A 26,771-nucleotide genomic window follows, 5' to 3' on the forward strand; every position below is an offset into this window, starting at 1 on the left:
CAGTCAGTCCCATGTTCGTAACAAAATGGAAGAAATTGCTTAGATGATTTAAAATGTTTCTGCAGTCACTTCAGGACGCCACATTTTGGGAGAGGTGCTATAGGCTAAAAGAGTCTTGACTGGGCTTTTTCTACCACAGCTCTTCTAGTGTTGTATTGTTGTGTTGAAGAATTCATGCTGCAGAAGGCAGATATATTTCCAAATGGAATGATATATTTTCAAAATATTTGCTGCTTTTATAATCAGAGTAGAACACTAACACAGGATAGATGTATTGCAGCTGTTTTTTTAATGAAGTGTGATGGTGGTATTTGAGTAATTGTTTGGTGTGAGGTTGTTTTTGTTTTTACTAACATACTGTGGGATAGACATTATAAACTTTAAAAGTCTTTTAGGACTCTAGGAAACGTTTTACCCTTGTTTTATCCATCTATAATTTTCTACTTGTATTTGCTTTGTGAGGTTCTGTATGAGTAGGACATGGCAATTTACTGATATTAAGTCAAGTAATTGGATTTATTTAAATTGGGTAACGTTGCATGTCTTAAGGTTATCTCTTCAAGTATTGTGTTTGACAAGTGCTGACAGTGGATGTGGAAATTCTAGATAACCTGACTTTCCTGCAAGTCTTCTTAGTTTGTATATAAACATGTATAGCTTTTTTTGTGGACTTTGTTGAAAAGGAGTGGAGTGGAAAGTGTAAATACCTTGGTTCAAATAATTGTTTGAACTTTTGAACAAGGCTTATATTTGTTTTTTTTTAACATTGTGACACAACAGCTACTTATTATAGCAAAGAATGCTTGAGTACGATACTGTTTATGACTGGAGTTAGGTAGTTACGCTGACAAAGGTTTGTTTCAATAAAATTCTGTAACGGGGAAAGGATTTTTACATCTAATGGTGGCCCAACATTTTATGCTTTACATATGTTTTGGAAAAAACCCTTCGTAAAATACCTTGCTATATTTGCTCATTAAGTTTTGCAGGATGAAAATACTTTTGAGTTAAAATTCCAGTTGCCTAATACGGTATGTACATGTTATACTGTACTGGCAAACACATCTTGCAAAGCTTTGGGCTTTGATTAAGCTTAGATCTTGATTTGTTGCCTTATATGGTTCACGTATTAGTCTGCGCTTTGAGGCACACGTGTATCGTGCTCAGACAGGAGGTTCCATTGTTACTGGGGAACTTGCTGGCCACTTCTGCTGGTTTGTCTTGCCTTTATAGTGTGACAAAACCCAGAAGACCGGTCAGGGGAAATGCTTGTGCATGGTATACGGTCAGCAATGGAAGGGCATTTCAACATCTGTTCCCTAAAAAACATGTGGGGATTGAATGCCATAAACCAGGGGAGGTCAAGTGGGGAGACTATTACTGAATCTGTGATAGTTTCACTTTGGTTTTGTCTTCATGAGGAATTTGGACCACTTGTTACCTTAGCCATCTCTCTGCAAAGAGCCAATATGCTCCAAATTATGATGTAGAGGACAAAATACCACCACATTTACTGTGAGTTTACAGCGTTTAAACTCAACTGAAATAGAGAAAAGCCTTGGGTTTTGTTTATTTAACCTTAGTTACATGGCTTTCAGTAGCTGTGCTCTGATAAAGTTATCTGCTTACCAGTACATAGCAGGAGATGTGATCATACTTAGAGAATAATATGTAGTCCTTGAAGCATAAATTTGGGCATAAAAGTCTTAATTTTGTCATTTTTCTTCTTTCTTCATTTGTGTAATTTCTTTGCAGAAGTGTTAAACCGGGCGTTTTTCATCTCTGTGTCTCTTTGTCTCTTATCATGTTTTTCCTTCCTGATGTATAATGGGTCTGTTTGGAAAATTTGGATTTATTTCTGTAAGGTAGCACACTTATTTTCAAGAATTGATAAAATTTGGCAAAATACCTTTCCTCACAGTTCAAGGTGAGAATTGCCAAAGGAAACAAAATTACCACTGTAGGTTGTGCTCTGTGGGAGGATCTAACTCTTAACAGCAATAGTTACTATTTATTTTTCTTATGGGCATGTCTGTGTTGAGTCAGGTTAAACTGTCCTTGAAATAGAATGTAATTTTTTTCTCTTTTTTCTTTTTATTTTTTTGGTTAATCAGAATTGAAAGTTTGAAGTCTGGATTAGGTAGAAATTGCTTAAAAATCTGAAAGATCGTGGTACTAATTCATAAAAAAACCACTGGATTAAGCCCTTGCAGAGTTTATTTACCAGATAAGTTATTGAGCCGATAGTAAGAATGTTCATTTATGGAGTCTGAAATTGCTTCACTTTACTCTAAGTATGTCTTGATTCTGTCACAGGAGCAGTACAGACCAGACAGAGTTGCCTCTACCTTTGTGTACCTTTCTGTGATGGAATTCTTCAAGGAAATTTGTGGTTATTTGGGCTGTGAATTTAAACCACTGTCTGCTGGCAGAATTTTCTGTCAATTTGAGAGTGTCTGTTGGGGTATTTCCATGTAATTTTAAAATTTGTACACTTGAATTTTGCTTCTGCCTGTGTCTTTTACTGTCAGAAGTATATTTCATTGTATAGCAAGGTACAAATAGCCTTTTTCTTCTGTTCTTTTGGAGGTTGTGGTAAATGTAAACACAGACTAAAGGAATGCATGAGGTCTTTATTACAGATCCATAAAATCTGATACCCAGGTTAGGGAAGTAAGAGAAACCAAACGGAGGATAAGGCAGCTCATCCAATATTAATTTCCCAAATTTGAACGAGACTGAATGCCAGTCAGCATTGGTTATGAAATATTTATAAATTGCACAAATGATTCTTTATTTCAGTTTGCAGACGAAGGTGGTGATCCTGCAGCTTGTTCCCTTTGGGCTAAACTGTAATTCCATTTAAAGCTGTAGATAATTGTACACTTTTAATGTATTATAGGCTAAATTCAGTAGAAAAAAAGGAAGAAAAAGAATTGCTAACAAATCAATCCAGATTGTGACAGTGGTAAAGGAAATCTGTGTTGTGTAAGATAAGGTTATATTAAATTCATAGCCAGCTTATTGAAAGATAAAGAAAATGGGAAGCTTTGGGAGCCTTATTTCAAGACAGTCCTCCTTTGGATTTACATTTTGGCATGTTGAAAACTTGCCACAGTGGTGTCATTTTGAGGCATCCAGTTTAGTTACCTTCAGATATACACTATGGATCCTGCGTGGCTTTTATGACATCCACCGTTCTTGTTAGGTAGAAAGTGCTGAGAAAGCAGATTATTATCTCTCTATTTCAGATACTTGTGGTGGCCTGTCAGTGTTAATCTGAAATTTGTGATTTTTCTGTCTGATCAGGAAACCATCTGTTGCTCCTCTTGTCCTACTTTTTTTTTTTTTTTTTCTTCTCTGTCTGGTGTACTTTTTCAATATGGCTTCAAGTCACAGAAGGCAGGATGGAAATTTTATTTGATGTTGTGGCTTTTTGAAAAACTGCTTGAAATAGCATTTGTGGCTGCAACTAATGCTAGTCATTAAAAGCTCTGGAAATACATCTGTGAATTAGTAACTATTTAATAATATTTACTTTCATTTTAGAATTGGAAAAGAAAGTCTCTTTTCCCAGCCCTCCCAGCACTCATGGATCTTACATTTATTCTGCTTTGTCACTGAAGTCTAGTAAGCAAGTGTTAATCCTTAGGAAATTTCCTTATGGGTCCACGTTGAATTCTGATTCAGTAATGTATTACTGGGGAAAACTCCCTTGGAGGCGTTAGTTGAAGTTCACGCTCAAGCACAAATTCAGAGCCTGCTATAGCACGTCTGTGCTAGACATGACGAGTTCTGGAGAGAGGATGCACTTGACTGACCTTTCTGCCAAAGTGACGGGAGCAATGTACAGCACAGTCCTAGCATTTCCCCAGTCAGATCTGGAGGAAAGAAGGAAATCTTTGACAGGCTTGAACATTTTTGCCTCTTATACAGCAGGCTGTCATAAGAATAAATGACATATTTCTGTACGTATATTTTTTCCATGCTGGCATTCATATAGCTGAAGATAATGGTGATACCTGTTTAGTATACCATGAGATGTTGTTTAGTGTACTTCAGAGTGTTTAAAAATTCCCTACGCATTGTTTAAGACTGTATGTCTAAGTTAAACCAACATCCCATTTCCCAGAAAAGAATGTTTATTTTTATTCTGTCTTCCACAGTAACTTTCCATTCTATCTCACCTTGAACATTACCTTCCAAACTTGGCTTTATGTCTTTGAATTCAGTATTGGCCATGTAAAACTACTTCCAGGTTTCAAACATGTTGCTTTCTTTTTCTCATTAAATATAGCTGGCATATTACACACACATTGTGTGTAGCACTTAGCAATGCATTGCATTGAGTCTGAGAGAGAGATAACTGGGGGAACCATGACTGCCCTCCCCGAGACAGAAACAGGAACCGCCACCAGAAAAAAGCAAAGATCAGGGGGTAATAGTTTTACACTAAAAGAGGGAAGATTTAGACTAGATCTGAGGCAGAAATTTTTTTACAATGAGGGTGGTGAAACACTGGCACGGGTTGCCCATATTGGTGGTAGATGCCCCATCCCTGGAAACATTCAGGGTCAGTTTGGACAGGGCTTTGAGCAGCCTGATCTAGTTGAAGACATTGGACATTGGGGTTGGACAAGACGACCTTTAAAGGTCCCTTCCAACCCAAACTGTTCTATGATTCTGTGGTTGCTAACACTGTTAAGCTAATTATTGATACAACAATTCAATAATGTCCATAGCATGTTGTTTTAAAGTGGTATGTTCTCTACACAAGTATGTAACAAAAACTTCATTAAGTTTATTAAATACATTTTTTTTTCCTATGAACCACGGGGTGGATTTTAATGCAGTTAAACAGAATTCTAGTTAATAAATGAGGTGTATCTTTAATAATGCGTTTTCCAGATTCAGATAAATAATTTTTTATCCTTTTATGTTTCTTCCTCATTCACTTAGTCCTACACTAAGCTTTAGTTCTGTTTTGATTATGCAAGTGTGGGTGTTTGTGGAGCTGTATCGTATGTTTGAAATGATAAGGATAAAAACCCAAATGAAGCACATGCATCTTCTTGAACACTGTACTGTTAGTTTGCTTCCTTATGATGCAATGTAATTAAAGGACTTTTCATTTAAAAATAAAGAGGGTTGGTAGTTTTGTTTTGGTTTGGTTTTTTTGTTTGTTTTTTCTTTTTTTTATATAAAGCAATGGGAGCTATTTCTCCTGAACAAGGGAAATTTTGCAGCAAATTATTGCTGGGTTGGGAATACTCCAGAGAAAACAGCTGGCGACCTGTTTTAATTGTGATGAATGACACCACAAGTGTACAGCTGGGTACATATACAATTGTTTTTACTTGTTGGGCGTTACATTTCACAGGCATCATTTCCATCATGATGCCAAGTGTCCTTACAAGGATCTTACAAGTCCTTTGAATAGCCCTTAAATAAAGCGCAGACTGTAAAACTATTTGGATTTTGTAAGCTAGTTATTTGCTAATGACTTAGAATAAAGTATTAAGGCAGAACTTTATTTTGTTTAAAATGGCCCACCAATAACAATAATGCTTTTTGAAAGTAATTAAAAATACCTTTGTATTTAATATAAGTTAGGTTACATATTGTACTTCATATTATTGGTATGTTTTTAGAATTTAGTTCTTATCAGCACATTCCCGTGAGATTTCCTCTTGTAAAATACTTGACCCTTCTTTCCCCACCCCCTTTAGCGTTTACAAAGTTCACTTTAACTCTACTGTGTCTATTCTGATTAAAAAGAGGGGCAGGGGGGAAATAAAAACGTTTCAGCGTTAGTAAGAAAAGGTTGTGAGGCCTGCGTGTAATTCCTGGGCTTCCTGACAGACAGCAGTGGGCCACAGCTGACACAAATGGTTCTGATTCTTAAATCTTCTGGTTTTTAACTATGCAAAAGCACCTCAGATTCTTATTGCTGAAATATTTGTTTGTTTCCTGTTGAGAGCTGGGAGTCCAGAATGAGGTGGGTGTTACCTTGTGCCTCGGGTTTGTGCTGAAACCCTGAGAGGGGGCCGGGTTGTGGAGGGGAGCCATGCCCAGCCCTGACGCCCCACAGGGAGCCCTGATACCCCCATGGGTGCCCTGACGCCCCACAGGAGCTCTGCCCTGCGTATCCCTCCATCTGCCCAGCCTGGTCCCCACGTGAGGAGGAGCTGTCACCTCTCTGCAACCAGAGGGGAGCTGTGGGACAAGAGGGAAGGAAGAAGGGAATAGTATACGGTGGGGAAAGAGGAGCGGGGGCTGTCTTGCCTTCCCTTTACCACCTCGCGCTGCAGCTTCCAGCACAGGTGAAGTTCTCTGGGGACAGGCCCTGGCTTTTGACGAGGTCAGGCTGAGTGGGGATGTATGGGAAGAAGGGATGTAATAACATGAAAAACTCAGTACTGCAGTACTCATTGGTATTGTAGGAGAGCTGGCAGCGGTAAAGCCTTTTTCGATGTTATGTGGTGCCATTGCAAGGGCAGAAGAACCAGTGGGGTCAACAGAGACATCGATGTTGCTGACCTCTGTTTTGTGTACTGGGCATGCATCCTTCATTACGGCCTGAATCACACAATGAGCTTGTTGTTCTCCCCGTGCATCTCCTGAGCTGGGAAAGGATGCTCCATGGCTTCGTGGGCATTGACGGGCGCATAAAGGATGGATGTGGATGTTGGGCAGCAAACAGTGGAGGTGCAGTCAGTGCTGATGTGAAGGTGTCTGCAACGAAGGTGTCTCTGGGGTCAGGAGAACAGTTTGTCTAAGTGCTGCTGAAGAGTGTAGGTTCTGTGCTCTTCTCAGTCTTTAGCTGAGGCACTGTATCGGGGACATATCAGTGCCTTTATATTAGTGTTAAACATTGAGGAAAACCTTGATTTGCACACTTACAGAACATACTTTTAGTTTTTTCTCTCTGTCCTGGATTTATTTAAATCCTAAGCAAAAGTTTTGACTTTGAAACTGAAAAACCCTTTGGTTCCGCCTTGAAATTAGGAAGAAGAATCGAAAGCTTTTCGTACTGTTTTGTGTTTTGTTTTTTTTTTTTCCTCCTCACAGTTTCCATTCCTCCTTCTGCCCAGTTTCTGCTTCCTGCTGTTCTTCCTTTACTATCATTTTACTCCTAAAACTCTGAATATTGCCTGACCAGACTGTATTGCTTTTACCTGCCTGTCCCCCACCCATTCTATGTGTTTTAGATAAAGTCCTGCCTATACCTTGGGTCTGGGAACTTGGCTGCTGAAAGGTGTAACATGTTAACTTTCTCAATGCAGATGATGGAAAAAAAAAATAAAATTCATGAGCCTTTGTTGTAGTAAGGATGATTTTAATGATGTGATCAGAAACTTAAGTGAAGAGTACCATAAGGCTTGATGTGGGTAGGGAAAACTTAAATTTCAGTAGGTTTTGGATCTGCTGTCCTCACAAAGATATAGTGCTTCATATGCTCATTTCTCTTTGAAATACTTACGTCGTTGTGAGTGACTCGACAGTAAAAAAGCAAAAAAAGGAGAAGGAATGGAGTTTTAACATGTGATTGCAGTAACACATCATCATGCGGTTAAAAATGACCAATTATTTCACTGAAATAATCTGGAAACAATTTCTCTTGCTGGCTTTACTAGAAAGTCAGCTGTTTTTCTGAAGTGCATCCTAATTCCCTGAATAGGTAATAAAATTCAAGCAATATGTTTATCTAGTTTATTTGAAAAGATTAATTTTTTTAATGGTGGGTAGAGACTCACTCTGCCACATGTGCAAGGAATGAACTGGCTCTGTCCTGTTTTCTACAGACAAGAATCGTTTCTTGTTAAATTTGGGGCGATATCAGTGTGAAAATAAGAAGTAGTTTGGCCATGTGTGTTTGGCTCACCATTTATTTAGTTTTTAGGGTTTCATAATGGGTACAGAGGTATTCTTGAATGTAACACTCAACAGATTTCTTATCAGGTAACTTACCAGTCAGTTCATCGTCTCTTTCTTTACCTGATTTTGACAGTTGGGATATTATGAGCTGACTCTAAGAGACTGAGTTAATTCAGTGGATAGCAAACTTAAGTTCTTGATCTCAAGATGTAACTCTGATAAAGGCTGAGCTGGAAAGTAACTGAAAGTCAGTGACTGAAAGGCTCAGCTGGTAAGGCTGAGTCGAGGAGTTCAGAAGTTTGTGCAGGAGGCCTAGAATTTCTTTTCCCTAAGAGATGGAAAAATTTACTGGTGTTTGTGTTCTCAGGGGAAAATATTAAAGGAAAAGGCTTGAGACCCAACTGGACATTTAACTTAACTGGACATTTAACTTACCAAGTGTATTTGGACTAAACAAAGAGCTCATGAGTAATAAGAGGGGGAAAAAGGGTTTGTAAGCAAAGAATGACTTAGAGGTGAAGATATGCAGGTATAGCATTGCAGTTGCAAAAAATAAACTATACAAGGTCTTGCAGAGAAATTGGAACAAACAGCGAAGTTTTCTTCAGCTGTAAAAATTAAAAGTGAGCAAGAAGAATGCAAGGGTGACCTCTGCAATGTCCAGATGGGGTAAAGGATAAAAATGAATTGGATATGGTCCAAAAACTAAGTAGCAATTTGTGAATGCTGACAAGTTAGGGCAAGCTAGATGTTGGTTCCCTCTTAGAAGATAGTGGAACATAGCAGATCCTCTAGAAAATGGACTTATTTCCTTAAATCTTTCAGGGAAGTTGAGAGAGGATGAAGCTATATTATCGCAGAGTGACACATTTTGCAAAAATACTTAAGATGGAAGAATAGCTAAGAGGACAAGAATACCCTCAGCAGTGTATGTTGGTTGACTGTGAAGACTTTTTGAAGCCTGTTCTTTTGAGAAATTCTACAAGTTTTGTTTCCTTGTTTTTTTTCTCTTTAAAAGATCATTTAGATTGCCTCAAGTTTGTTGTGAGAAGCTGTAGGATTTATGAATCTGCATCATGAGATCAGAACTTTAAACCATGAAATTTAGCATCCTGTCATTGGCAGCAATTACTGCTGCATCAGGAGAAAGTAAAAAGAGCTACTTAGTTCTCTTCACATGATTCTTCTCTGGCATTTTTGTCTGTGGAACTGTGATGCTGAATTCTGAACAACCCATATGCCCTTGAGAAAGTAATACAAATGGAAAGATAGATTTTTCTAGAGAGATTTGCACCACTTGCTTACGTGAGAATAAAGCCTTAAGAGTTTTTTGAATGTTTTCCTATTTCATGCTCTCTTTTATGGGTTAATACTTTTATTATTTTTCTGTTGACATCCGCTATAGCCCTTTGACTTATATTTGAAGGCAGTTTTGAGCAAAGACAGTTGTTGCAAGTACTGTGAGACAGTTGTAATAGAATTCAAATCAATCATCTGCTCTCACCACCTGAGAGTTTGTCCTTGCAAAACATAAAGCCAAAGAGCTGCTAAACCTAGATGTTTGGCATAAGTAAAACATTTCTTCTAAAATGCTGACTTTCACATTTTTACCTGAATGTTTTTCATAGGTCTTGAATATATTTGTTGCTGCACTTTATTAGGAGAAACTCAAGATTTTTCTTCACAATTTCTTTCTAATCCTCATGTGCTAAAGTAAATTTTGTGGCTGATTGCAGAATTCTTTGTTTTGAGACTCATATTTGCACATTTCAGGAAAATCAGTTTGCCGTGTTCCATTTAAAAATTTATTTTTTTAGATATATGTGACTCTTAAGACTCAGGTTCTTTTCCTTTGTTTTTTACAAAAAAAAAGACAGCTGAGGGGGGGGTCTTATCAACATTTAAAATACTTAAAGGGTGGGTGTCAGGAGGATGGGGCCAGGCTCTTTTTAGTGGTGCCCGGAGACAGGACAAGAGGTAATGGGCACAAACTTGAACATAGGAAGTTCCATCTCAACATGAGGAGGAACTTCTTTCCTTTGAGGGTGGCAGAGCACTGGCACAGGCTGCCCAGAGAGGTGGTGGAGTCTCCGTCTCTGGAGACATTCCAAACCCGCCTGGACACGTTCCTGTGCAACCCGCTCTAGGTGACCCTGCTCTGGCAGGGGGGTTGGACTAGATGATCTCCAGAGGTCCCTTCCAACCCTATGATTCTATGATGCGTGGTCGTGACCTGCTGCTCGCTCCCATCTGTGCATCATTTAATGATTACTGATTTCAGTGAAGAACATAAGAACAATATCCTATCACTACAACTTAAATCCAGATAGTGGACTCATCTGATCTTAAAATGTAATCAGGTCTTAAATTGTAAATCAGGACATTGTTTTTCTTTGTTTTCTTTTCAGCCCAATCACTGAAAGAGTTTGCTCGGCTTCTGATTGCTGTTGAAGAGGAAAGGAGACGACTGGTAAGTCTGCTGGCAGTAATATGTTGCATTGGGCCTCTTTTTGCACAAAATAAGTACTTTTTTCCTATTCCTCCTTTGTGTAGTAGATGTTAAGTATTTCATAAGAATCACGCGATTCTGCAAAGGCAGAAACATGCTAGCACAGGCTGCAGCAATTTTTAATGGAGTGTTCAGCCAAATACTTTTGCATCGATTTAAAAACTGCTTTTTCATAATTTCCTCCCTCCCCGCTCCCCACCCCAAAATAACCTCTGAATGCTGCTGTACCTTTCCTTTCTCCCATCATGTCCTATCAGTTAAAAGGCACAGCAATAAACTGTAAAGAAAGAGCATATAGAGGAAATGTGTATCAGTATTTATATGTATTGAAATGCTTTTAGAGTATTGTCCAGTGCATGTGTGCTAGTATTCCAAGAATATGATAAGTGGTAGGAAGAAAAACCAAATTCATCACCTCTGAGAAACTCTTGCAGAGTACATCAGCTTTGTCAGATTGTCCTTTGTTATGATATTCTTGTTCCCTTTGTTTCCATACTGGTGAATCTACAGTATGCTTTCATTTATATTTCTATTCAGATGTAGCTTTGTTAAAGAAGTTTTAAGTATATTCTTGTACAAGCATTTTTTACAACATTCCACATAAGCAATGAAACTACTTTTTTTCCTCTTCCTTGGAAGTCAATTATGAGTAAAGAAGTGAGGTAAGGATTAACCTCAGGAGGGGGATTTTTAAGTATTGTGAAAGTTCAACTAGCTCAAATACATCCGATGACTGTGTCTGTCTTTGTTTTCCTTCTTCTTATGAGTACATAAGGAGGTGAGGAAAAGGATTTTCTGACTCAGATTGGAGCAAACTCATTAATCCGGGAAGAGGAATACAGAAAGTTCTCTTGTTCCTAGGAGTAAATAACCATAGAATTTGTCTCCTGCTATTTCTGTTTACATAAATATTTTAAAGTGGCAAAATAATAAACATTTATATGGTACAGTTGCATAGTTAATATAATCTAAACCTATAAAAGTGCAAAATCTTTGCTTCATGCAAAGTATTTTTTCCTGGGTGACTGTTCAGTACTTACCACCTTTGAAGACATTTACCAGAACACTTACTAATTACTTAGTTAATGTTTCAAATGAATACCTTTCCAAGTTAAAGATTATTGTGAGCTAACTATTTTAAAAAGGAAAAGCAATAAATAGGTGAAGGTTTTATTTTTCAGACTGGTTAGTCTTTCATAATATGTATATGTAATTTCCCTTTATTTTATCCTTGTTTCTTTTTTTTTCCTTAGAGGAGTCACTTCCTTTTTCACTTTTAGAAGTTTCTGGCCTCTCTATGGTTTATAATTTAATCTTTCCATGTAATGTTTTACTTTGTGTCTTGTAGGAATGCCATTAAAGTAAAGGATTAATTTTATTAAGTGAAAAAAGACCAGTCAGACAGAAAGATACTTTTTGTTCTATTTCAGTATGGCTTCAGTAGGAATGCATGGATTGTATAGCTGAGCTGTTGGATCCCACTGCAGGGTCGGATATCTGTGAGATTTCAGCCATTTGTAAAGTATTTTTCTGTGAGACTATAAGTTTAGTAGAATGTGATCGTCAAGTCATTGTCAACAAAGTTGCAAAAGTATGTCTTCATGTGTGGAGAAGCTGCTCTTGATGGAAAATCATTTGCATCCAGCTTTTCGCTGAGTTTGAGTCTTTTTGTTCTTCAAACTGAGTGCTCATGCTGAGAGTATTGACACACAGTTATCACGGCAGTGATATTTGAATAAGAAAATTCAACAAACTTAGAATTTCTCTGTTTTTAAAAAGTTTGTTCTGCCTGTTGATGGACTGTATTTAATTATTCTTGGAATTAAACTTCCTAAAATATTTGTTCCTGGTAGAGACAAATGCAAAAATGAGTCCATACGGCTTGAAATAATACATATAGGATAAACCAGTCCCAACTACATCTCTGCATAGTTACTCTGCCTGTGCTATTCTTTAGGGATAAATTTTACAAATGAAAGAGAGAGTTTCGTTGTCATTTTTTCTGGTTTCTGAGTTTATGTCCAGTGCCGTACTGTGGTGACATTTACGTGGTAGAGATGCTTTCCATTGCGTGTTGGGCTGCATTTCTTACTGCTCTGGCCCTAGGTCACAAAGTTCTAAATGCTCTGTAAAAGTAGACAAAGTGTTGTTGCTGTACGACTTCATACAGTCATACAAATCAGAGATCCTGCTATGATGCAGTGTGCTGACTTAAATTGTGTCTGATTTTATTTAGAAGCAAAAGACAGGCTCTCTGGACATTTTCCCCCTGAAACCCACTAATTTGCAGCTTTTCATACTACAATGAATGTATTCATTGTATCTGATGATATACGTCTTTGTTGTAAGCTCTTAGAAGCTTAAAAACAAACAAAAAAGCAATGCAGAAAGTATCACCTATGTCAGATGCTTTATTTTATTTTATTTTTTTTTTAGTCTCCATTTCTCTGACTGCAGTTTTATGCATGCCATCATAGAATCCAGAGGTCCCTGTGAGGACCAGTGTGCCATGCTAGACAGTGAACAGAGCACTAGTAATAAGAGTTTTCTGCTTGACAAACTTGTGATTTAACTGTGAAATCTTCAAAACATTTTTTGCCTGTTTCTGAGGAAGTATGGAGCATTATGCATACCCTTTGATTCCTCTGCTGGAATCAGCCAATTTGCAGATTAGTGATAATTTTAGAAAAAAATTCTCATATGACTGGAAAGCTCAAGACAGGGCATGCAGGTCTTTAAGAATTTGATTTCTTTACTTCTGCATAAAAAGTTTCTTCTTTTTGACATTTTGTAGAAGGCTTGGAGAGAAGCCTGGAGTGTTGAGACTATTTATGGATACGCTTCATCATACCATTTACAACTTCTTTTTAATTCTTGAAGTGTGTGAGAGTAAAAGACAGTATTGTATCAGCGAATGCTGGATGTATGGGAATACAGAATGACAGATGTTGATTTTACTTACCAGCTAATGATCTTGTTTCCCTACCTTGAATTTTATATTATTAATTTATGAGCATGCATATGAGTGCGTGAATCAGATTTTGAATGTGGAAAGTATATATTCATATCACCAATTTATTTCTCATCTGATGCCTATTAATTTCTTTGTAAGTGAAATTATTTTTTTGTTTTGGTGAACACAGAGTGTTGGAGTGCTCGTCCACTGAATGTATAGTTTCCAGTAGTCAAGGGAATAGCTTGAGAAGTGCTTAGCAAGTCTTCTGTCCTTCTTGCATAAAAACCCAAAAGTTTTCTTTAGAAGAAGCTAATGAAACAAGATATTATGAACAGTGATACTGGGAAAAACACTGAAGTGTAAGGTTAAATAAAACTGTGTATCACATAAATAAATACTCTGTTGTGTAAAGCTTTGCAGCCATTATTATTGGCAGCAGTAATAATGTGGTGATTATTATAAGTCAGTTTCTTTTATCCTTCTCTTTTATTTCCTGATGCCAAAAAATTGACTAGTAGTCTTAGAAAAAACAGAGGTCATCCGCCAAACATTTCCCCTTCGAAATCAAATAAACGAAAAAGTAACTCATAAGCTATGTTTTTTATGATACAGTGCCTTATGTTTGATATCTGTCATTTCATGGTGGTGTTAATTTAATGATGCTGTTGGTAAATGGTGCATAAAAAAAAAAAAAAAAAAAACCAGACAGCTCTGACTCTTGGGTTTTACAACAGGATAAAAAGTCAGATTCATCCCCACTGCCTTTCCAGTGACTTCAACAACAAGCCGCCAGGGAATGTAAAATAATGACCTCTATTTCCCAGTGATTATTAGGGAACAATAGAGATGTTTTAATTTCATTTCATGTGAATATTTGGATCTTTATCAAGGGAACTTACTTAAAATAATTTCCTTCCGCTCTTGCTGAATGTACATTGTTTCTTTTTAATAAATGTTACAATTTTTTATTTTAGAGATTCATGCATTATTTATGTTTCCTATTCATTTGATCTTGTTAGTAAACTTTATAACTAACAGAAATGTAGTGGGAGTGATATAAAACACTAATTCCTTTTCCTTTCATAGGATTATGCTGTGTTGACACAAGAATAGATTAATTTGTTCGTGCTACTGAGTCCTCTTCCTTGAGATCCCCTATCAATTTGAAGCATCAAATGTGTTCACTTGAGTGTTATGTTATCTTGAATGCAGCTCCCTGATTATTTCTGAAAGTTTACTAAATCCCAAACTGAAATAGGCCTCTTAACTATTCCTTGCTATTTACCCAAGTTTTTATGGGTCGCTGGAGCTTTTCTCTCTGGCACCGTGAGTCTGTGAGATGTGTATGGTTACTTTGAATTCCTGACCGCTATTAAATACTTCAGGGGATAGTACAAAAATTCTGAAGTGGATAGTTGTGTACTATGCTTGATGAATATTTTTCTTTCTAATGTCTCTCTCTTTGTATCTCATAATCTTCATGCTTTAGAGAGTACCTCATTGTTGTGGACTTTTTTTTGTATTAACTAGATGTTCTCATTGTGGTTCTGTATTTGCCCTCACACAAGGGGTCCGATGCTATCTTCTTCCAGGGAAAGCATCAAAATACTCAGTTTCAAAAGCTGCACTTGAAGAAAAATAAATGAACTATTAAAACCAGCTATCCATGGAATGGTACATAAAATCAGATACTGAAGGACACAGCATGTTGTTGAGCAGAATTAACCTTTTCCCTATGATGTGAAGTGGGTTATAGATTCCATCAGAAGAATAAGCAGACTCCTAGCCACAGGTGCTGCTTATTACTGAGTTTATAAAGAGGAGAAATCATAAAAATCACATATACTAGCACCCCAAGACTGCGGAGCATAAACCTGGCGTTTTGTCAAAAAATAGTGTATGATGGTGTTTTGATATACTTGGTAACTGCTTTCAGTGCTCTTCATTTCTCATACCAGTTTTGGTGTTTAAATTCATCTCTTTGGTAGGAACCTGCCTGCAAGGAAACTGTCTGAAAGCATATTTTACTACGACTGAAGGAACACTACCGCAAATAATAGGGTTTCTTCTCTTTGCAATTAGGACTGTTTTTTTGTTTTGTGTTTGTTTGTTTATTTGTGTTGCTCCGCTCCCACATTTTTTGCTGTTTTATATTGATTATAAAGCACCTCAAAGGTGGTTTTTGAGGTTTTGTTTTTTTTCCTTACACTTAAGATGGCCTGTACCTGTCCCCTTGAGCAATTAAGGTAGCATGTACTATGCTGTTAACCTAACTTCTTTGGAAAGTCTTTCTGAATTTGTGCATCAGACTAGTAATTTGGAAATACCAATTTCCTACGTAACTGAGCATTTTATTGAACATGGAGCAGTAAATCAGCACAACATTATTTTATTTTGTTACAAAGTAAAATTTTTGCATTTATTTATTATTTTCTTCCCCTTTTCTGCCTCCTACCACAGGTGTAGTAGGCTACATATTGGATATTAATTGCAGAAGAAATCTATCATCTCTGGCAAATGGAATTCTGCAAGATAGGAAAATAATTATTTGGATGGTTTTGTTCTTTTTCTTTTTTTTTTTCCTTGCTGATACAGTTGTCAGTCTTACTTCCTAAGAACTAACCAGAACAAACATTTCAAGTCTTACTTGAAATATAACTAAACATTTCTGTCACTATAACCCTGCTTGCTACCCAGTTCCCCCATTGGCTTTTATAAAAGACTCTTCTGCTCCACTTCCTGACCTGAGCCATTTGCAAATACTGTGAGAAAAGAGTTAAAAAGACAAAAGAAAAAAACACTCATCCTTTGTTCTCCTGTTATTGAGTACATCATTAGGGAATCTATTCTGTATGCAATATGTATTCTGTATCAGTGCTAAATCTCTATGTCTCCACCAGCATATTTTTTGCATGCCTGGAAGTGGACAGGAAAGGTCTGCAGAGTAGGGCAATGCATCAGCAGATTACATCCATGCCTTCTAGGCGAGGGAAGCTGGGATCTAAAGGACCAGTTTGGGGAAACATCTGCTTCTAAGAGTTCAAAAGGGTAGTTGCTTTGCTAGAAGAAAAACGAATCTGCAACATTTAAGGACAACCATGCCTCAGAGTGCAGAGATTGGTCGTTGCTGCTTTATCCCTTTTTTCTGTAAATTGCTTCTGGAAGTCTTTGGATAAGCCATAGGTACTTCTTAGTGTTGGAGAGCTTAGTAGAGTATCTTCAGCCTCACTGTCTTCCTGCTTCCTTTACATCCTCCTGGAATATGTCTCAGATCCCAAACTGTGAGAAGAGTAAGTTTTGTCTATATGGGTGAAATTTTCCTGACCTGTTGTTCCATGTATGCTGTGGTCATCTATGTTTTTCCACTCTATCCTCACATTATAGAGTCTGTGGAGAGAATTGGGAACTTTTCAGATATTGTCAACTGTAAGCAGATGCTTGAAAAGTAATTTACATACAGTGTGTGCATATGTTTCTCTTCGGGACATGTGTGAATTTTGACCTTCTAGATCATTAATTTGGGTGAATCTTCCAATTTTTGTGGAATATGCTAATTTGTTCTATTTATTTTGGCTTATAGAATAATTTTTGCTTATGGTTTTCATTTGTCTCTTCTGGAGAAAAATATGGTTTGTAATTACCATACATAATATAGTATGAATTCTCATTTTTAGAATGTGTAATACTGTTTTGTTGAGGCTTTTGCCTGTTATCGGTGGAAATTATTGCAGAAGAGAGAGGATGTAGACAGCAGCAGTGTTTGGTTTTCTGCTGTGTTTTAGCTCTCGAACGGTTGAAGTAACTGTGCTACAGAAAATTTTAATTAATTCAGAACCAGCTTTCTGCTCCACATCTGAGTCAGCTTTGTGTCCCGACTACTGTCAACATAAAAATTGGGAGGTAACTCAAGTGGAGTTCAGCGATACCTAGAAGAATGTTTTTGTATTCATATTAATTGCAAATTTGTAGAGTATTTCTTGGACCATTAAAGAAAATGTCCAGTCTTCCCTTTTGTGTTGGTGTGACTGTAGTGAAGATAATTAAAGAAGTGGTCCAGCTGGAAAAATAATTCCTTTGGCCCTGACTTTCTATAAGCCCCATCTTCTCACTTCAGTGCATGCAAGGAACATGATGACTTTCTGGGCCAGAGTTACTATCAAGAAGACAGTAATTTCTTTGATATAATTGCTATCGGTAAGATACGAGAACTATACCTTCACTTGCCTACAGATATTAACTGTGACCGCTATAACTGATGAATGAACTCAAGAAGTGATAGACATACTTCTCTCATGCAGGTCTGCAACGTGATCCTTTGATGTGTTCTTATTGAGGGAGACCTCGCAGTGCAGCTTCCCCCCTCGCTGTGTCTTGGTTTAGAAGGAATCCTGTTTGCTATCTTTCTCTGCACCAGTCAAGTACAAAAATATACGTGTTCAGCCAATGTTTCTTAGCATTTGTGCTCAATTAAAAAAAAAAAAATAAATACGGAATAATAAAAGTAAACAGCCCACGTTATGTTATCATTAATGTAGTTTAACATCTAACATCTGTATGTATGCATGGACATTTCTGAACTTTCCCCAAATAAAAAACACATACTAGGCCAGACAATTTGGAGATAAAATTATTGGTGCTCTTAATACAGAGCATTATCTGGCTCTTCCAGATGACACTGCATCAGCTTCCATAATTTTCTCAAAGATTAATGTCTGGGAATGCATATGGAGATCTTAGTGTTACTTTTCAGTTTTACAGTGGGTATATTCCTAATTTGTTTAAAGTATAGTTCTAATTTCTCTAATAATTTTCATTCTTTAAAATCATTTGTTCCATGATTTTTGTGGAAATTAAGAGAAAAACTGCAGTCTTCCTGTGACGTTTGATTCTGGTAATGTTTAAAAGATCAAACTGATCTCACTAGAAACTGGTTGCATCCATGTTACTACCCACCTGTTGACATCTGGGATGGAAAATACAGGTCCCTGTTTTCTTTACCTTTGCAGAAAGTACTTCTGGAATCATTCTTCTATGACAGAGTAATGCCATTAATACAGATTTTGCTCAGAGTTTTATGATGATGAAGTCCACAGAGAACCTACTGTTCCTGTTTTGCACTGTGCTTCTTAGCAGTGTCTCTTTTCTTTTTTCTTTTTCCTTTGAAAATGTGAATTGTTACCTATTGATATGAATGTCCACAGTGTAGAACCGTAGCAAAGCCTTTTGCAGCCTGTCCTGTTCAGCATGGTCCTAGATCATTCCATTGCCTCATGAACCTGCCAGTTGAGGAAGAAAGCAATCTGACTATTTTTAGATGTAGTCTTTGCTGTTTTCCAAGATAGTTGTCAGAGAGTTGAATTGCCGTAGTTATTTCCCTGTAGTAAACGTTTTTTGTCAGAGGTGTGAAAGTGTAGATCTGTCACGTTGATCTCTGCTGTTTTGTGTTGGCTGTTCAGCTGGCATCAAACAGGGAGCACCTGCCTGTCTTGATGGGGCCGAGAGACTGTGAATAGGATCTGGGATGACTGTGCAAGAGGAGCAGAAGGGGGAGCGGAGATAAGGGGCTTCATTAGCTCTGGTCCTTGTTTACAATACTTCTTAACATTCACGTACCTATAACACCTTATACAAACAGTATACAAAGCCTTACTGAGAAGGCTTTGATAATTAGTGTCCTTATAGTATTTGCTCTTCAGTTTTCTGCAAAGAATGGAAATGAAGAAAATCCATTTATTTTTAAAATACAATGTGCGTTGCAGGAGCGCTACACTGTAGGTTAATGTAATTGATTCAGTTAACTATTACAGTTTCTCCTGCTTTTTATATTTGGGGTGCTTGTATTTGCATTTACCTCCCTATCGATATCTGACTAGGAAGGTGCTAGGATGATTGCTCCTTATTATTGTATAAAATTATTGCAGGGAGTCTTTAAACTTTGGTCTACAAAGCATTTTGTTAAAAAATTGAACAGCTTGCTGTAAACAGTCCCATGATTTTTACAGCGTCCTGGTGAGCTGGCTTCATGCCTTAGTAGCGTTTTTTGCAGTTCTTAATTGACTGATCAGCAGACACTGCAGTAAGAATAGGAAGTGATTATTGAAAACCAGCCAGTAAAACAGTAACTCATGGCCAAATTTCTGAAAATTTCTGGTTTACTTTGCAGCATTTTTCAGTTAGGAGAGAACATTCACAAAATGGTATTGCTTGCCATTCCCAATTTTCGTCAAGAGACAGGCAGATGAAATTTTCCCTTTTATAAAAGTGCAAAATGAAAGGTTAGTTGGAAAGCTGCTTGCTACTTCTCATTTTATAGATCTAATTTTTTCTCAATTTCATATACTTGTTTCATATTCCCTGTGTTTCAATGCATGTGATCTCGCATTACAGGACAGCAACTTCCCAAAGTGTTTCGAGAGGCATTCACTGAATAGCGTGGCTGGAATGAGTTTATTTTAATGACATTTTAGTCTTTACAGAAAGGCAAGTTGTTGCTATTTCAGCTTGGAGACGCTTTGGCTTTCAACACAGTCGCTAACCGAGTGTCTTCTCAGATGACTGTTGACAGAGAAAAGAGAAAGATGTTTGCACTTCTAAATGAATATTTTAAAGGTACCGGAGTTTTCATGGATCAGCCAACCTTACAGCCATAACGTTTTATGCATTTATTTTGTGACTGCAGAGGGAGGGAATGGAGTTGCTCGTAGCAGAGGGTACGTGCTGTACCCATTGCTAGCCTCTAATAATGTCAGAACATGCTGTTATCTGACAATCTACCCCTTATTTTTTTTAATGGATTCTGAATTTATCTGTACTTCTCCCAGTAGTATAAGAAAAGGTACTTCATTCCTATGAACAGCATATTTTTGAATTTTTCTTCATTTAGTCTGATCTACAGAATAGTTTGAAACCCCTGTATTTCTTGTTCTTATTCATTATCCTGGGAAATGGGATTTAAAATGGATAACGTCAGCACTTTGTGTACCAAAGGGTATGTAAAAACAAAGATGCCTTTATTTAAAACAAACAAACACCAACAAACAAACAAAGAAAAAACCTGAAAAAACCCAAAGCAAACCACACCTTTTCACAAGCAAGCAAGTAAATTATGTTTTTTAAAGTCAAGGCAGCTTGATATTCTCCCTCGGGGAACTTGCATAATCTGCATGTGCCCATAGCTGTGTTACACACAAAGATATTTTATTTGAAGTGTTCTCATTAGGATGTTGTCCTAAGGTTTGCAGAACACTTAGATTGTTTTTTTTATTCCTTTCAAATGTCTGTAGAAGCTCATATTACTATTACTTTGACAAACTTTCTCTAAATGCCTCTCCCCGAGCAAGTGCTTTTACTTTGAACTGAGACTGAAACTGTCCTGCCTGGTTTTTTGGCAACAGTGCCAGTTTATTGTGTACCCACTTCAGAAGACTGACCTGGCTAAAAGCAAAACAAAACAAACAAAACTTGTTACTGGTTATTTTTCAACCATGTTGCCACAGACTGTGTTGGCATCACAACAACAGAGGGCAAAGGAAGGAGTCAGAGAGCATGAAACAGCAATGCAAGATCAGCGAATTCTGATTAAGCTAGCACAACCGCCAAAATAAACGCCTGCAAATCTAGCGCTCGGTGCAATGTTTGTTGCAGCCCTGCTGTTACAACTGGTTGTGGTCAAGGACAGAGGTTATTTTTCTAGTGGTAAAAGAAAATTATAGCAGAAATCTGGAAGCCATGTCACACGGTCCTGCGGAAAGGTTTGAATGATAGGGCCAGGGAGTCTGGTAGCCTTAAAGATTAATATATTATGAGAGCTGCTTCTTTGGATACCTGTCCTTCAGTAGAAGTCTCCCTTTAAAGACAAAGCATGCTAGACCTTTCTCTTCCCCCTAAGCTGGCTCTTACACTAGTTGATATCTTTTTACAAGCTAAATGAGAGCTTTCTAAATTGATTTATGTTGTTAGTCATATTTGCATGAGAGCAGAAAAAAAGACTAAGAAACCTGTATCTGATACTGCTTCTGGCCCTGTTGCTCTAAATGTTTTGTCATGACACGTGTCACCTCGTGTCCTTCATCCCTTTCTTAATTTTGTGTGCTGTTTCCAACACGCTCATTTTGAACTTTCTCCACTGACAATTGGCAGAACCTTCTAATTTATAATTATTCATCATTTGAGTTTTAAATAACCTTTGAACATTTTACCGTGTCAGCTGTCAGTAAAGCTTCATACGTATGTGGCTATAAAATTGTATTTCATGGCATGAAATCAATTAAATTTTTCTGTAACTTCATATATTGTATTTTCATATTAGTTTATTTATCGTTATATCTGTTTTTTAAATGAACATCATGACCTTTTCCTGTGTTTGGTATCCCAAACAGCTACAGTGCACATTTCTAATTTACTCTTTAAATTTCTGTTGGGATGCCAGAGCACTGTACACACAGCGAGTTAATGCTGTCAATAACGTGGACATATTGAAATATTTTTCTATGGATCCTGCACCTATAAAAGTTCATTTATCTCTGAATGGGTCAAATCAATGGTTAACCTGCATCTCTTCAGAAAATATCTTAAATGTTCATACACGTGCTTTTGTTTCCTGAAAGGATACATACTTCGAATCTTGGAGTTAACAGTTCCTGGGCATGGTACCATTACAAACAGCTCAGCTGACTTTGGCTTCATGCCTGGACATGTTCATTCATGAAATAGTTGTTAAAACAAAATACAACTTCCAATTACATTCATCTCTTAGAATTACTAGTTTCCTCAGCACCAGCCTTTTCCTTTTTTTAATTAATTTTTTCTTTTTTTTGAACAATGATTTTGGCGGAGGTCAGTCTTGGTGGTGGAGAGATAGTGAATAGTACTGCCATGGCTCTTGTATCAAGAACTAGACCCAGCACCAAAGCAAAGCATTTAACTACCAGACTGCCTTTCTCAGTGTTTTATTTGACAACAGCTGCGCAGTATAATGCAAAGTGATTCCTAAGAGTGATAGTAGAGGTTAGTATCTATTAACCCCATTTTTGCAGTTACCAGAATTGACCCATGGAGACCTGCAATGTCTGTGAAGATGAAAATTCACTTTCTTACTGGAAGGTAGCACAGATTGGTCACAAGTAGTGACTTCAGGGACAGCTGGACTAACAGCACAACCCTGGCTGCGTAATCAGTTGTCAGCCTCACTACGAGCAGCAGGCAGTATTACATGGCTGCTAATAAACTGCTGCCTGCTTAGTCGCTTAGTTCCAATAGCCACCGCTTAGCCACTGATAAAACATTTTTACCTCACACAGAAATGATCGCGTGGGTTGCCAAAGAAGTGAACAGATAGATCAGTAGTTAGGACCACTTACGGTCTGAACTGTTCACCTTGCCTGTAAAGCTATCACTTTTAATTTGAAATAGGGCTCAATGAATGGGAGTTGCAAAATAAATAAGAAGGCAAAGGGGGAAAAACAATGAGGTGGTTGATGAGTCCATAGGCCCACGTAGCTTTGCTTTGTGCTCAGTTGTGTATGAGCCTTTCTTTGTCACCTTGTAAAGTTTGTTACCTCACCATGTTTGGGAGTCAATCTGTAGACTGATAGAATAGTTTGGGTTGGAAGGGACCTTAAAGGTCATCTAGTCCAACCCCCCTGCAATGAGCCAGGACACCTTCAACTAGATGGAGTAACCAGCACAGATTTCACATAAAGCACTTTGGATATTTATTCAGACCATTTCTAAAGACGGAAGCCACTTCTAACATCTGAGCTCTGGAGTGTCTGTGGATTGGCATGTGTTTACCAAATATACATTCAGGTGCACCCATTTTTCATTTTCAGCAGCACTATTAGTAACTTTCTATGTGATCCTGGTGAGGACTTCCATTAAGGGAGACCTGCTAGTAATTAACGGGCCTGCAATCAGATATTTGTTTCCAAGGTGTCTGTTCCCAAAATGACAAACCAAGAAAAATACTTGTTATGATAATGACTATCATCAAATGGAACAGAGTTTCCAGATTTATTGTTTTTTTAATAATTAAAGGATACAGTTGTTATTGTCTTTAACGTGGTAGCAAAAGTTACATTTGCAACCAAGCTGATGATAGAAGAAAATTTCAGCAAAGATTAGTCTAGTGCAGTATCCTAAATATGGCAAAAGCTGTTACTGGACCATTAATCCTGGGAATATGGTGTCTCTTCAAAGCTGTGAAAATGTAATTACACTACCTACTGTAATTTGGAAGGTCCGATTTCCAAATCGGCTTATAAAACTGATGGGGTTAGTAGCACCTAAAATATAATACTGTTTTCCCTACCATAGTTATTAAATAGGTTTTCTGGGTCTACATATACTAGTAATGAAGTTTTGATGGTTGGTAATATTTATATTCAAATGACAGTCATGACAAATATCTGTGCATTTACATGGCCTGTAACTTACACAAACTATTAGTAGTACGTCAAAAGTATTTTTGTAGTTGTAAGTAGTTCATACATTGTTTACAAGCCTTTTTCGTGTTCTGATAAGCGAAACAAATCACAGTAGCAGAAATGTATTAATACTTTAATGTTGGCAGCAGTTTAAAAGCAGAAAACATCTTTCTACATTTTGACTCAGGTTTATAACAAGCCGACATTTTTTTATATGTATATTAAAAAAATATGCAGTGTATTTATTTTTCTAGACTAAATCCTACTGTAAACATTGACAGAGTTTGAATAATTGTTCAAAAGATTGTAGATGCCTAAGCATATGTATCGATAATGTATGCATACCTTTATCTGCTTCTGTGTTTGTGTGTTTATTCTGATACTATTACTTTGGCATTTTCAGAACCTGTAAAAAGCAATGAGCTGATGAAGGAATGACCTCAGGATCTGATACAGTGTTTTTTCACATGGTATCGTTTGCATTTTTTCTGCATGACTACCTGAAAAAAGGGAATTTTAACTTCTCCATTTGTACGTTATTAGCAGAACTTTTGTTCCTTTGTGTGGGAAGCGTGTATGCTGCTTACATCATCTAGCTAAGAAGAGGCAATCATCTGACAGGAAGAAATTGGGAGAGAATTTAGGCTGAATGTCAGGAAAACTTCCTCAGGATGAGCTACATTGTGGAATACTTTGCCAAGGAAAATAGAAGTGTCTAAGGCACTAACTGACACTGAGCCAAGTGTTGGAAAATGTAATGTAGAAACAGAGTAAGTGTTTTGTATTACTCAGTGACCATGCATCCTTCTTAGCCTGAACCATGGTTAATCAGGTTGGTGTTAAGTATTGTTTAGTAACTTATTTCAAAGATGCCCATCATGACAATGGGCTAAGAATATTGTGTATTTCTCAAGAAGACTTCCACTCTCTCTTTTTCAAGAAATGGGGAAAAGGGGAAACAGTCACAAGTTGGACAACCTGTAATGAATATCTGCTTTTCCAGTTGATTTTAAGAGTAACTTCATTAGCCATGAGATTTTCCCCAAGACCATTTTGTATGAGGCTCTGAATAGATTCATTTTAGTATTTAGGAGCCTAAATTTTTATGGAGAGTTCTGTAGCTGGCTGGTTTTTGTTTGTCCTTTTTTTTTTTTTTTTTTAAAGAAAATAAATGAAGGGAACCACTAAGTCAAATATAACCATTTCTGGCAATTTGAAAAATTTAAAATAAAATCGCAGCTCTAGTAAACATTTCTGCCAATATATTTTTATCCTTCACTGTTAAACTTTCATTTTGGGTTTTTTGTTTGTTTCAGTTAAAATTTTTGGATGTTAGTTTTTATTTTGTACTTGGAAGTTGCTGGTGACATTCAGGCACTCTTTTAGAAGTCTATCACTAAAAACCAGCTTGTCTATCTGCCTTAATGTCTCCAGCTTCTGCTTAGGAAGAAGGCACCCACATTCTGGCTTTCTGGTTTTTTGAGGAAAGCGTATTTAAAGTCAGTTTCAGGAATTCTGACAGATAAAGCTTTTTAAAATAAATGCTGTGGTGAGTTTGAGAGCTCAACATCCCTTAAGGGATAATGTGTGCTAATTAAAAAACATTGTTTTTACTTTTCCTAGTAAGTCAGAAAGTTCTTCCTTTGCTTGGTTAAGTGTTTATTTATTCTTTTATTGATTTCCAACTTTCCCTTTACATTGTAACGGACCTCACAAGGAGGCCTCTTCGGGATGCATTCACTCCACTCTGGAGAAGTTTTGTTGACATCTGCAGAGTGAGGGAAAGAGGCCTGGCTGCAAAATTTACGGATCAGGATTTGGAAAAGCAAAGAGACAAAGTAATAAACATACGGAGCTGATTTGGGATGGCTCTTAAGTAGGTCTAACAGACAGAGTGAAAGTGTCTGGGAAGGTTTTAAAATAGGGACTTTGTAAAGTAAATCTTGTTGCTTATTTGCTAAGATTTATCTTAATCAGATAATTTCTGTAACTGTTAATGCGTTGAATTTTTTAAAAAGTAATGGAAAAAAGCCACATAAACTCTCTACCACAAGAGAGATTCCTTCGCTTCTTAAATTGAAGATTCCCCCCCGCTCCCCTTCCCCAGCACAAGAAGGTTTGGTTTTGTTGTGTTTACTTCTTCTTCTTGGCAAAAAAAAAATTACTTGTGATAAATGTTTAAGAAGTGAAAGATAGTTGTAACATAGTGAATTACCTACATTTACCAAAGTACTTGGTAGAATAATTTACCATTAATAAAGTTGTGAAGCATAGGTATACTTGAATTCTGGTTCTATTTTTTCTTAATTAGTTCTGTGCTCCAATTATGCCATTTCCTGTGTTTATGTAGCCATTTCCCCCTTGATAATATGTAATGTAAACATTCAAGCTGAGGATTTTTTTTTGTTTGTTTGGAAAGCCATAAAGGGAGGGAAAACCAGAAAAGTTTTCTTCTGCTGCCTATCTGCAATGACATTCTCAAGTTCTCTTTTGCTTTCATTACGATTTGAACTCTCAGCCTAGTCAAGAGACATGCACTGTTTGTATTAATGGCAGTGATAAAAAGATAAATATCCAAACTTGTAAGTACACAACTGAACTGTTTTTCCTTCATTGTGGTTGTGCTTGAGATTACTTTATCTTTTACAGTTTTCACTGAGTTACAATCCATGGAATATACGCCATGAAAAGAATGGCATCTCTTACCAGATGATTAGCTACCTACCATGAGCATATCCATTGCTGATTTATGTCTGTTTGCTAAAGAAAAAAGAGACAAAAAGCAAACTGGGTTTTTTTGGTTTGGTTTGGTTTTGTGGGAATCTTTTTTCTTTAACATCAGGTAGTTCTTTTTCCTCATGTGATATAAATAGTGCCTAGATAGCGTTGATGGAATACACACAGCAAAGGATTTCTCTAGTTACAAGCGTCCAAAGTGCTGTGTTGAAGTTGTTGTCTTCTGTCATTCACCTCTGGGTACAGGGTTGGTACTTTTGAAGAACAC

General features: G+C 37.1%; 1 protein-coding gene across 1 annotated transcript in view; it reads left to right on the forward strand.

Annotated features, from left to right (window-relative positions):
- Positions 1-26,771, forward strand: part of ARHGAP42 (Rho GTPase activating protein 42) — a 168,739-nt gene that overhangs the window by 47,609 nt on the left and 94,359 nt on the right. The window contains exon 3 of the mRNA XM_054220834.1: positions 10,287-10,348. Coding sequence (XP_054076809.1) covers positions 10,287-10,348 — 62 coding nt within the window. The remainder of the gene's footprint in view (positions 1-10,286; positions 10,349-26,771) is intronic.

Source organism: Rissa tridactyla, chromosome 1, assembly GCF_028500815.1.
Source record: "Rissa tridactyla isolate bRisTri1 chromosome 1, bRisTri1.patW.cur.20221130, whole genome shotgun sequence".
Lineage (NCBI taxonomy): Eukaryota > Metazoa > Chordata > Aves > Charadriiformes > Laridae > Rissa > Rissa tridactyla.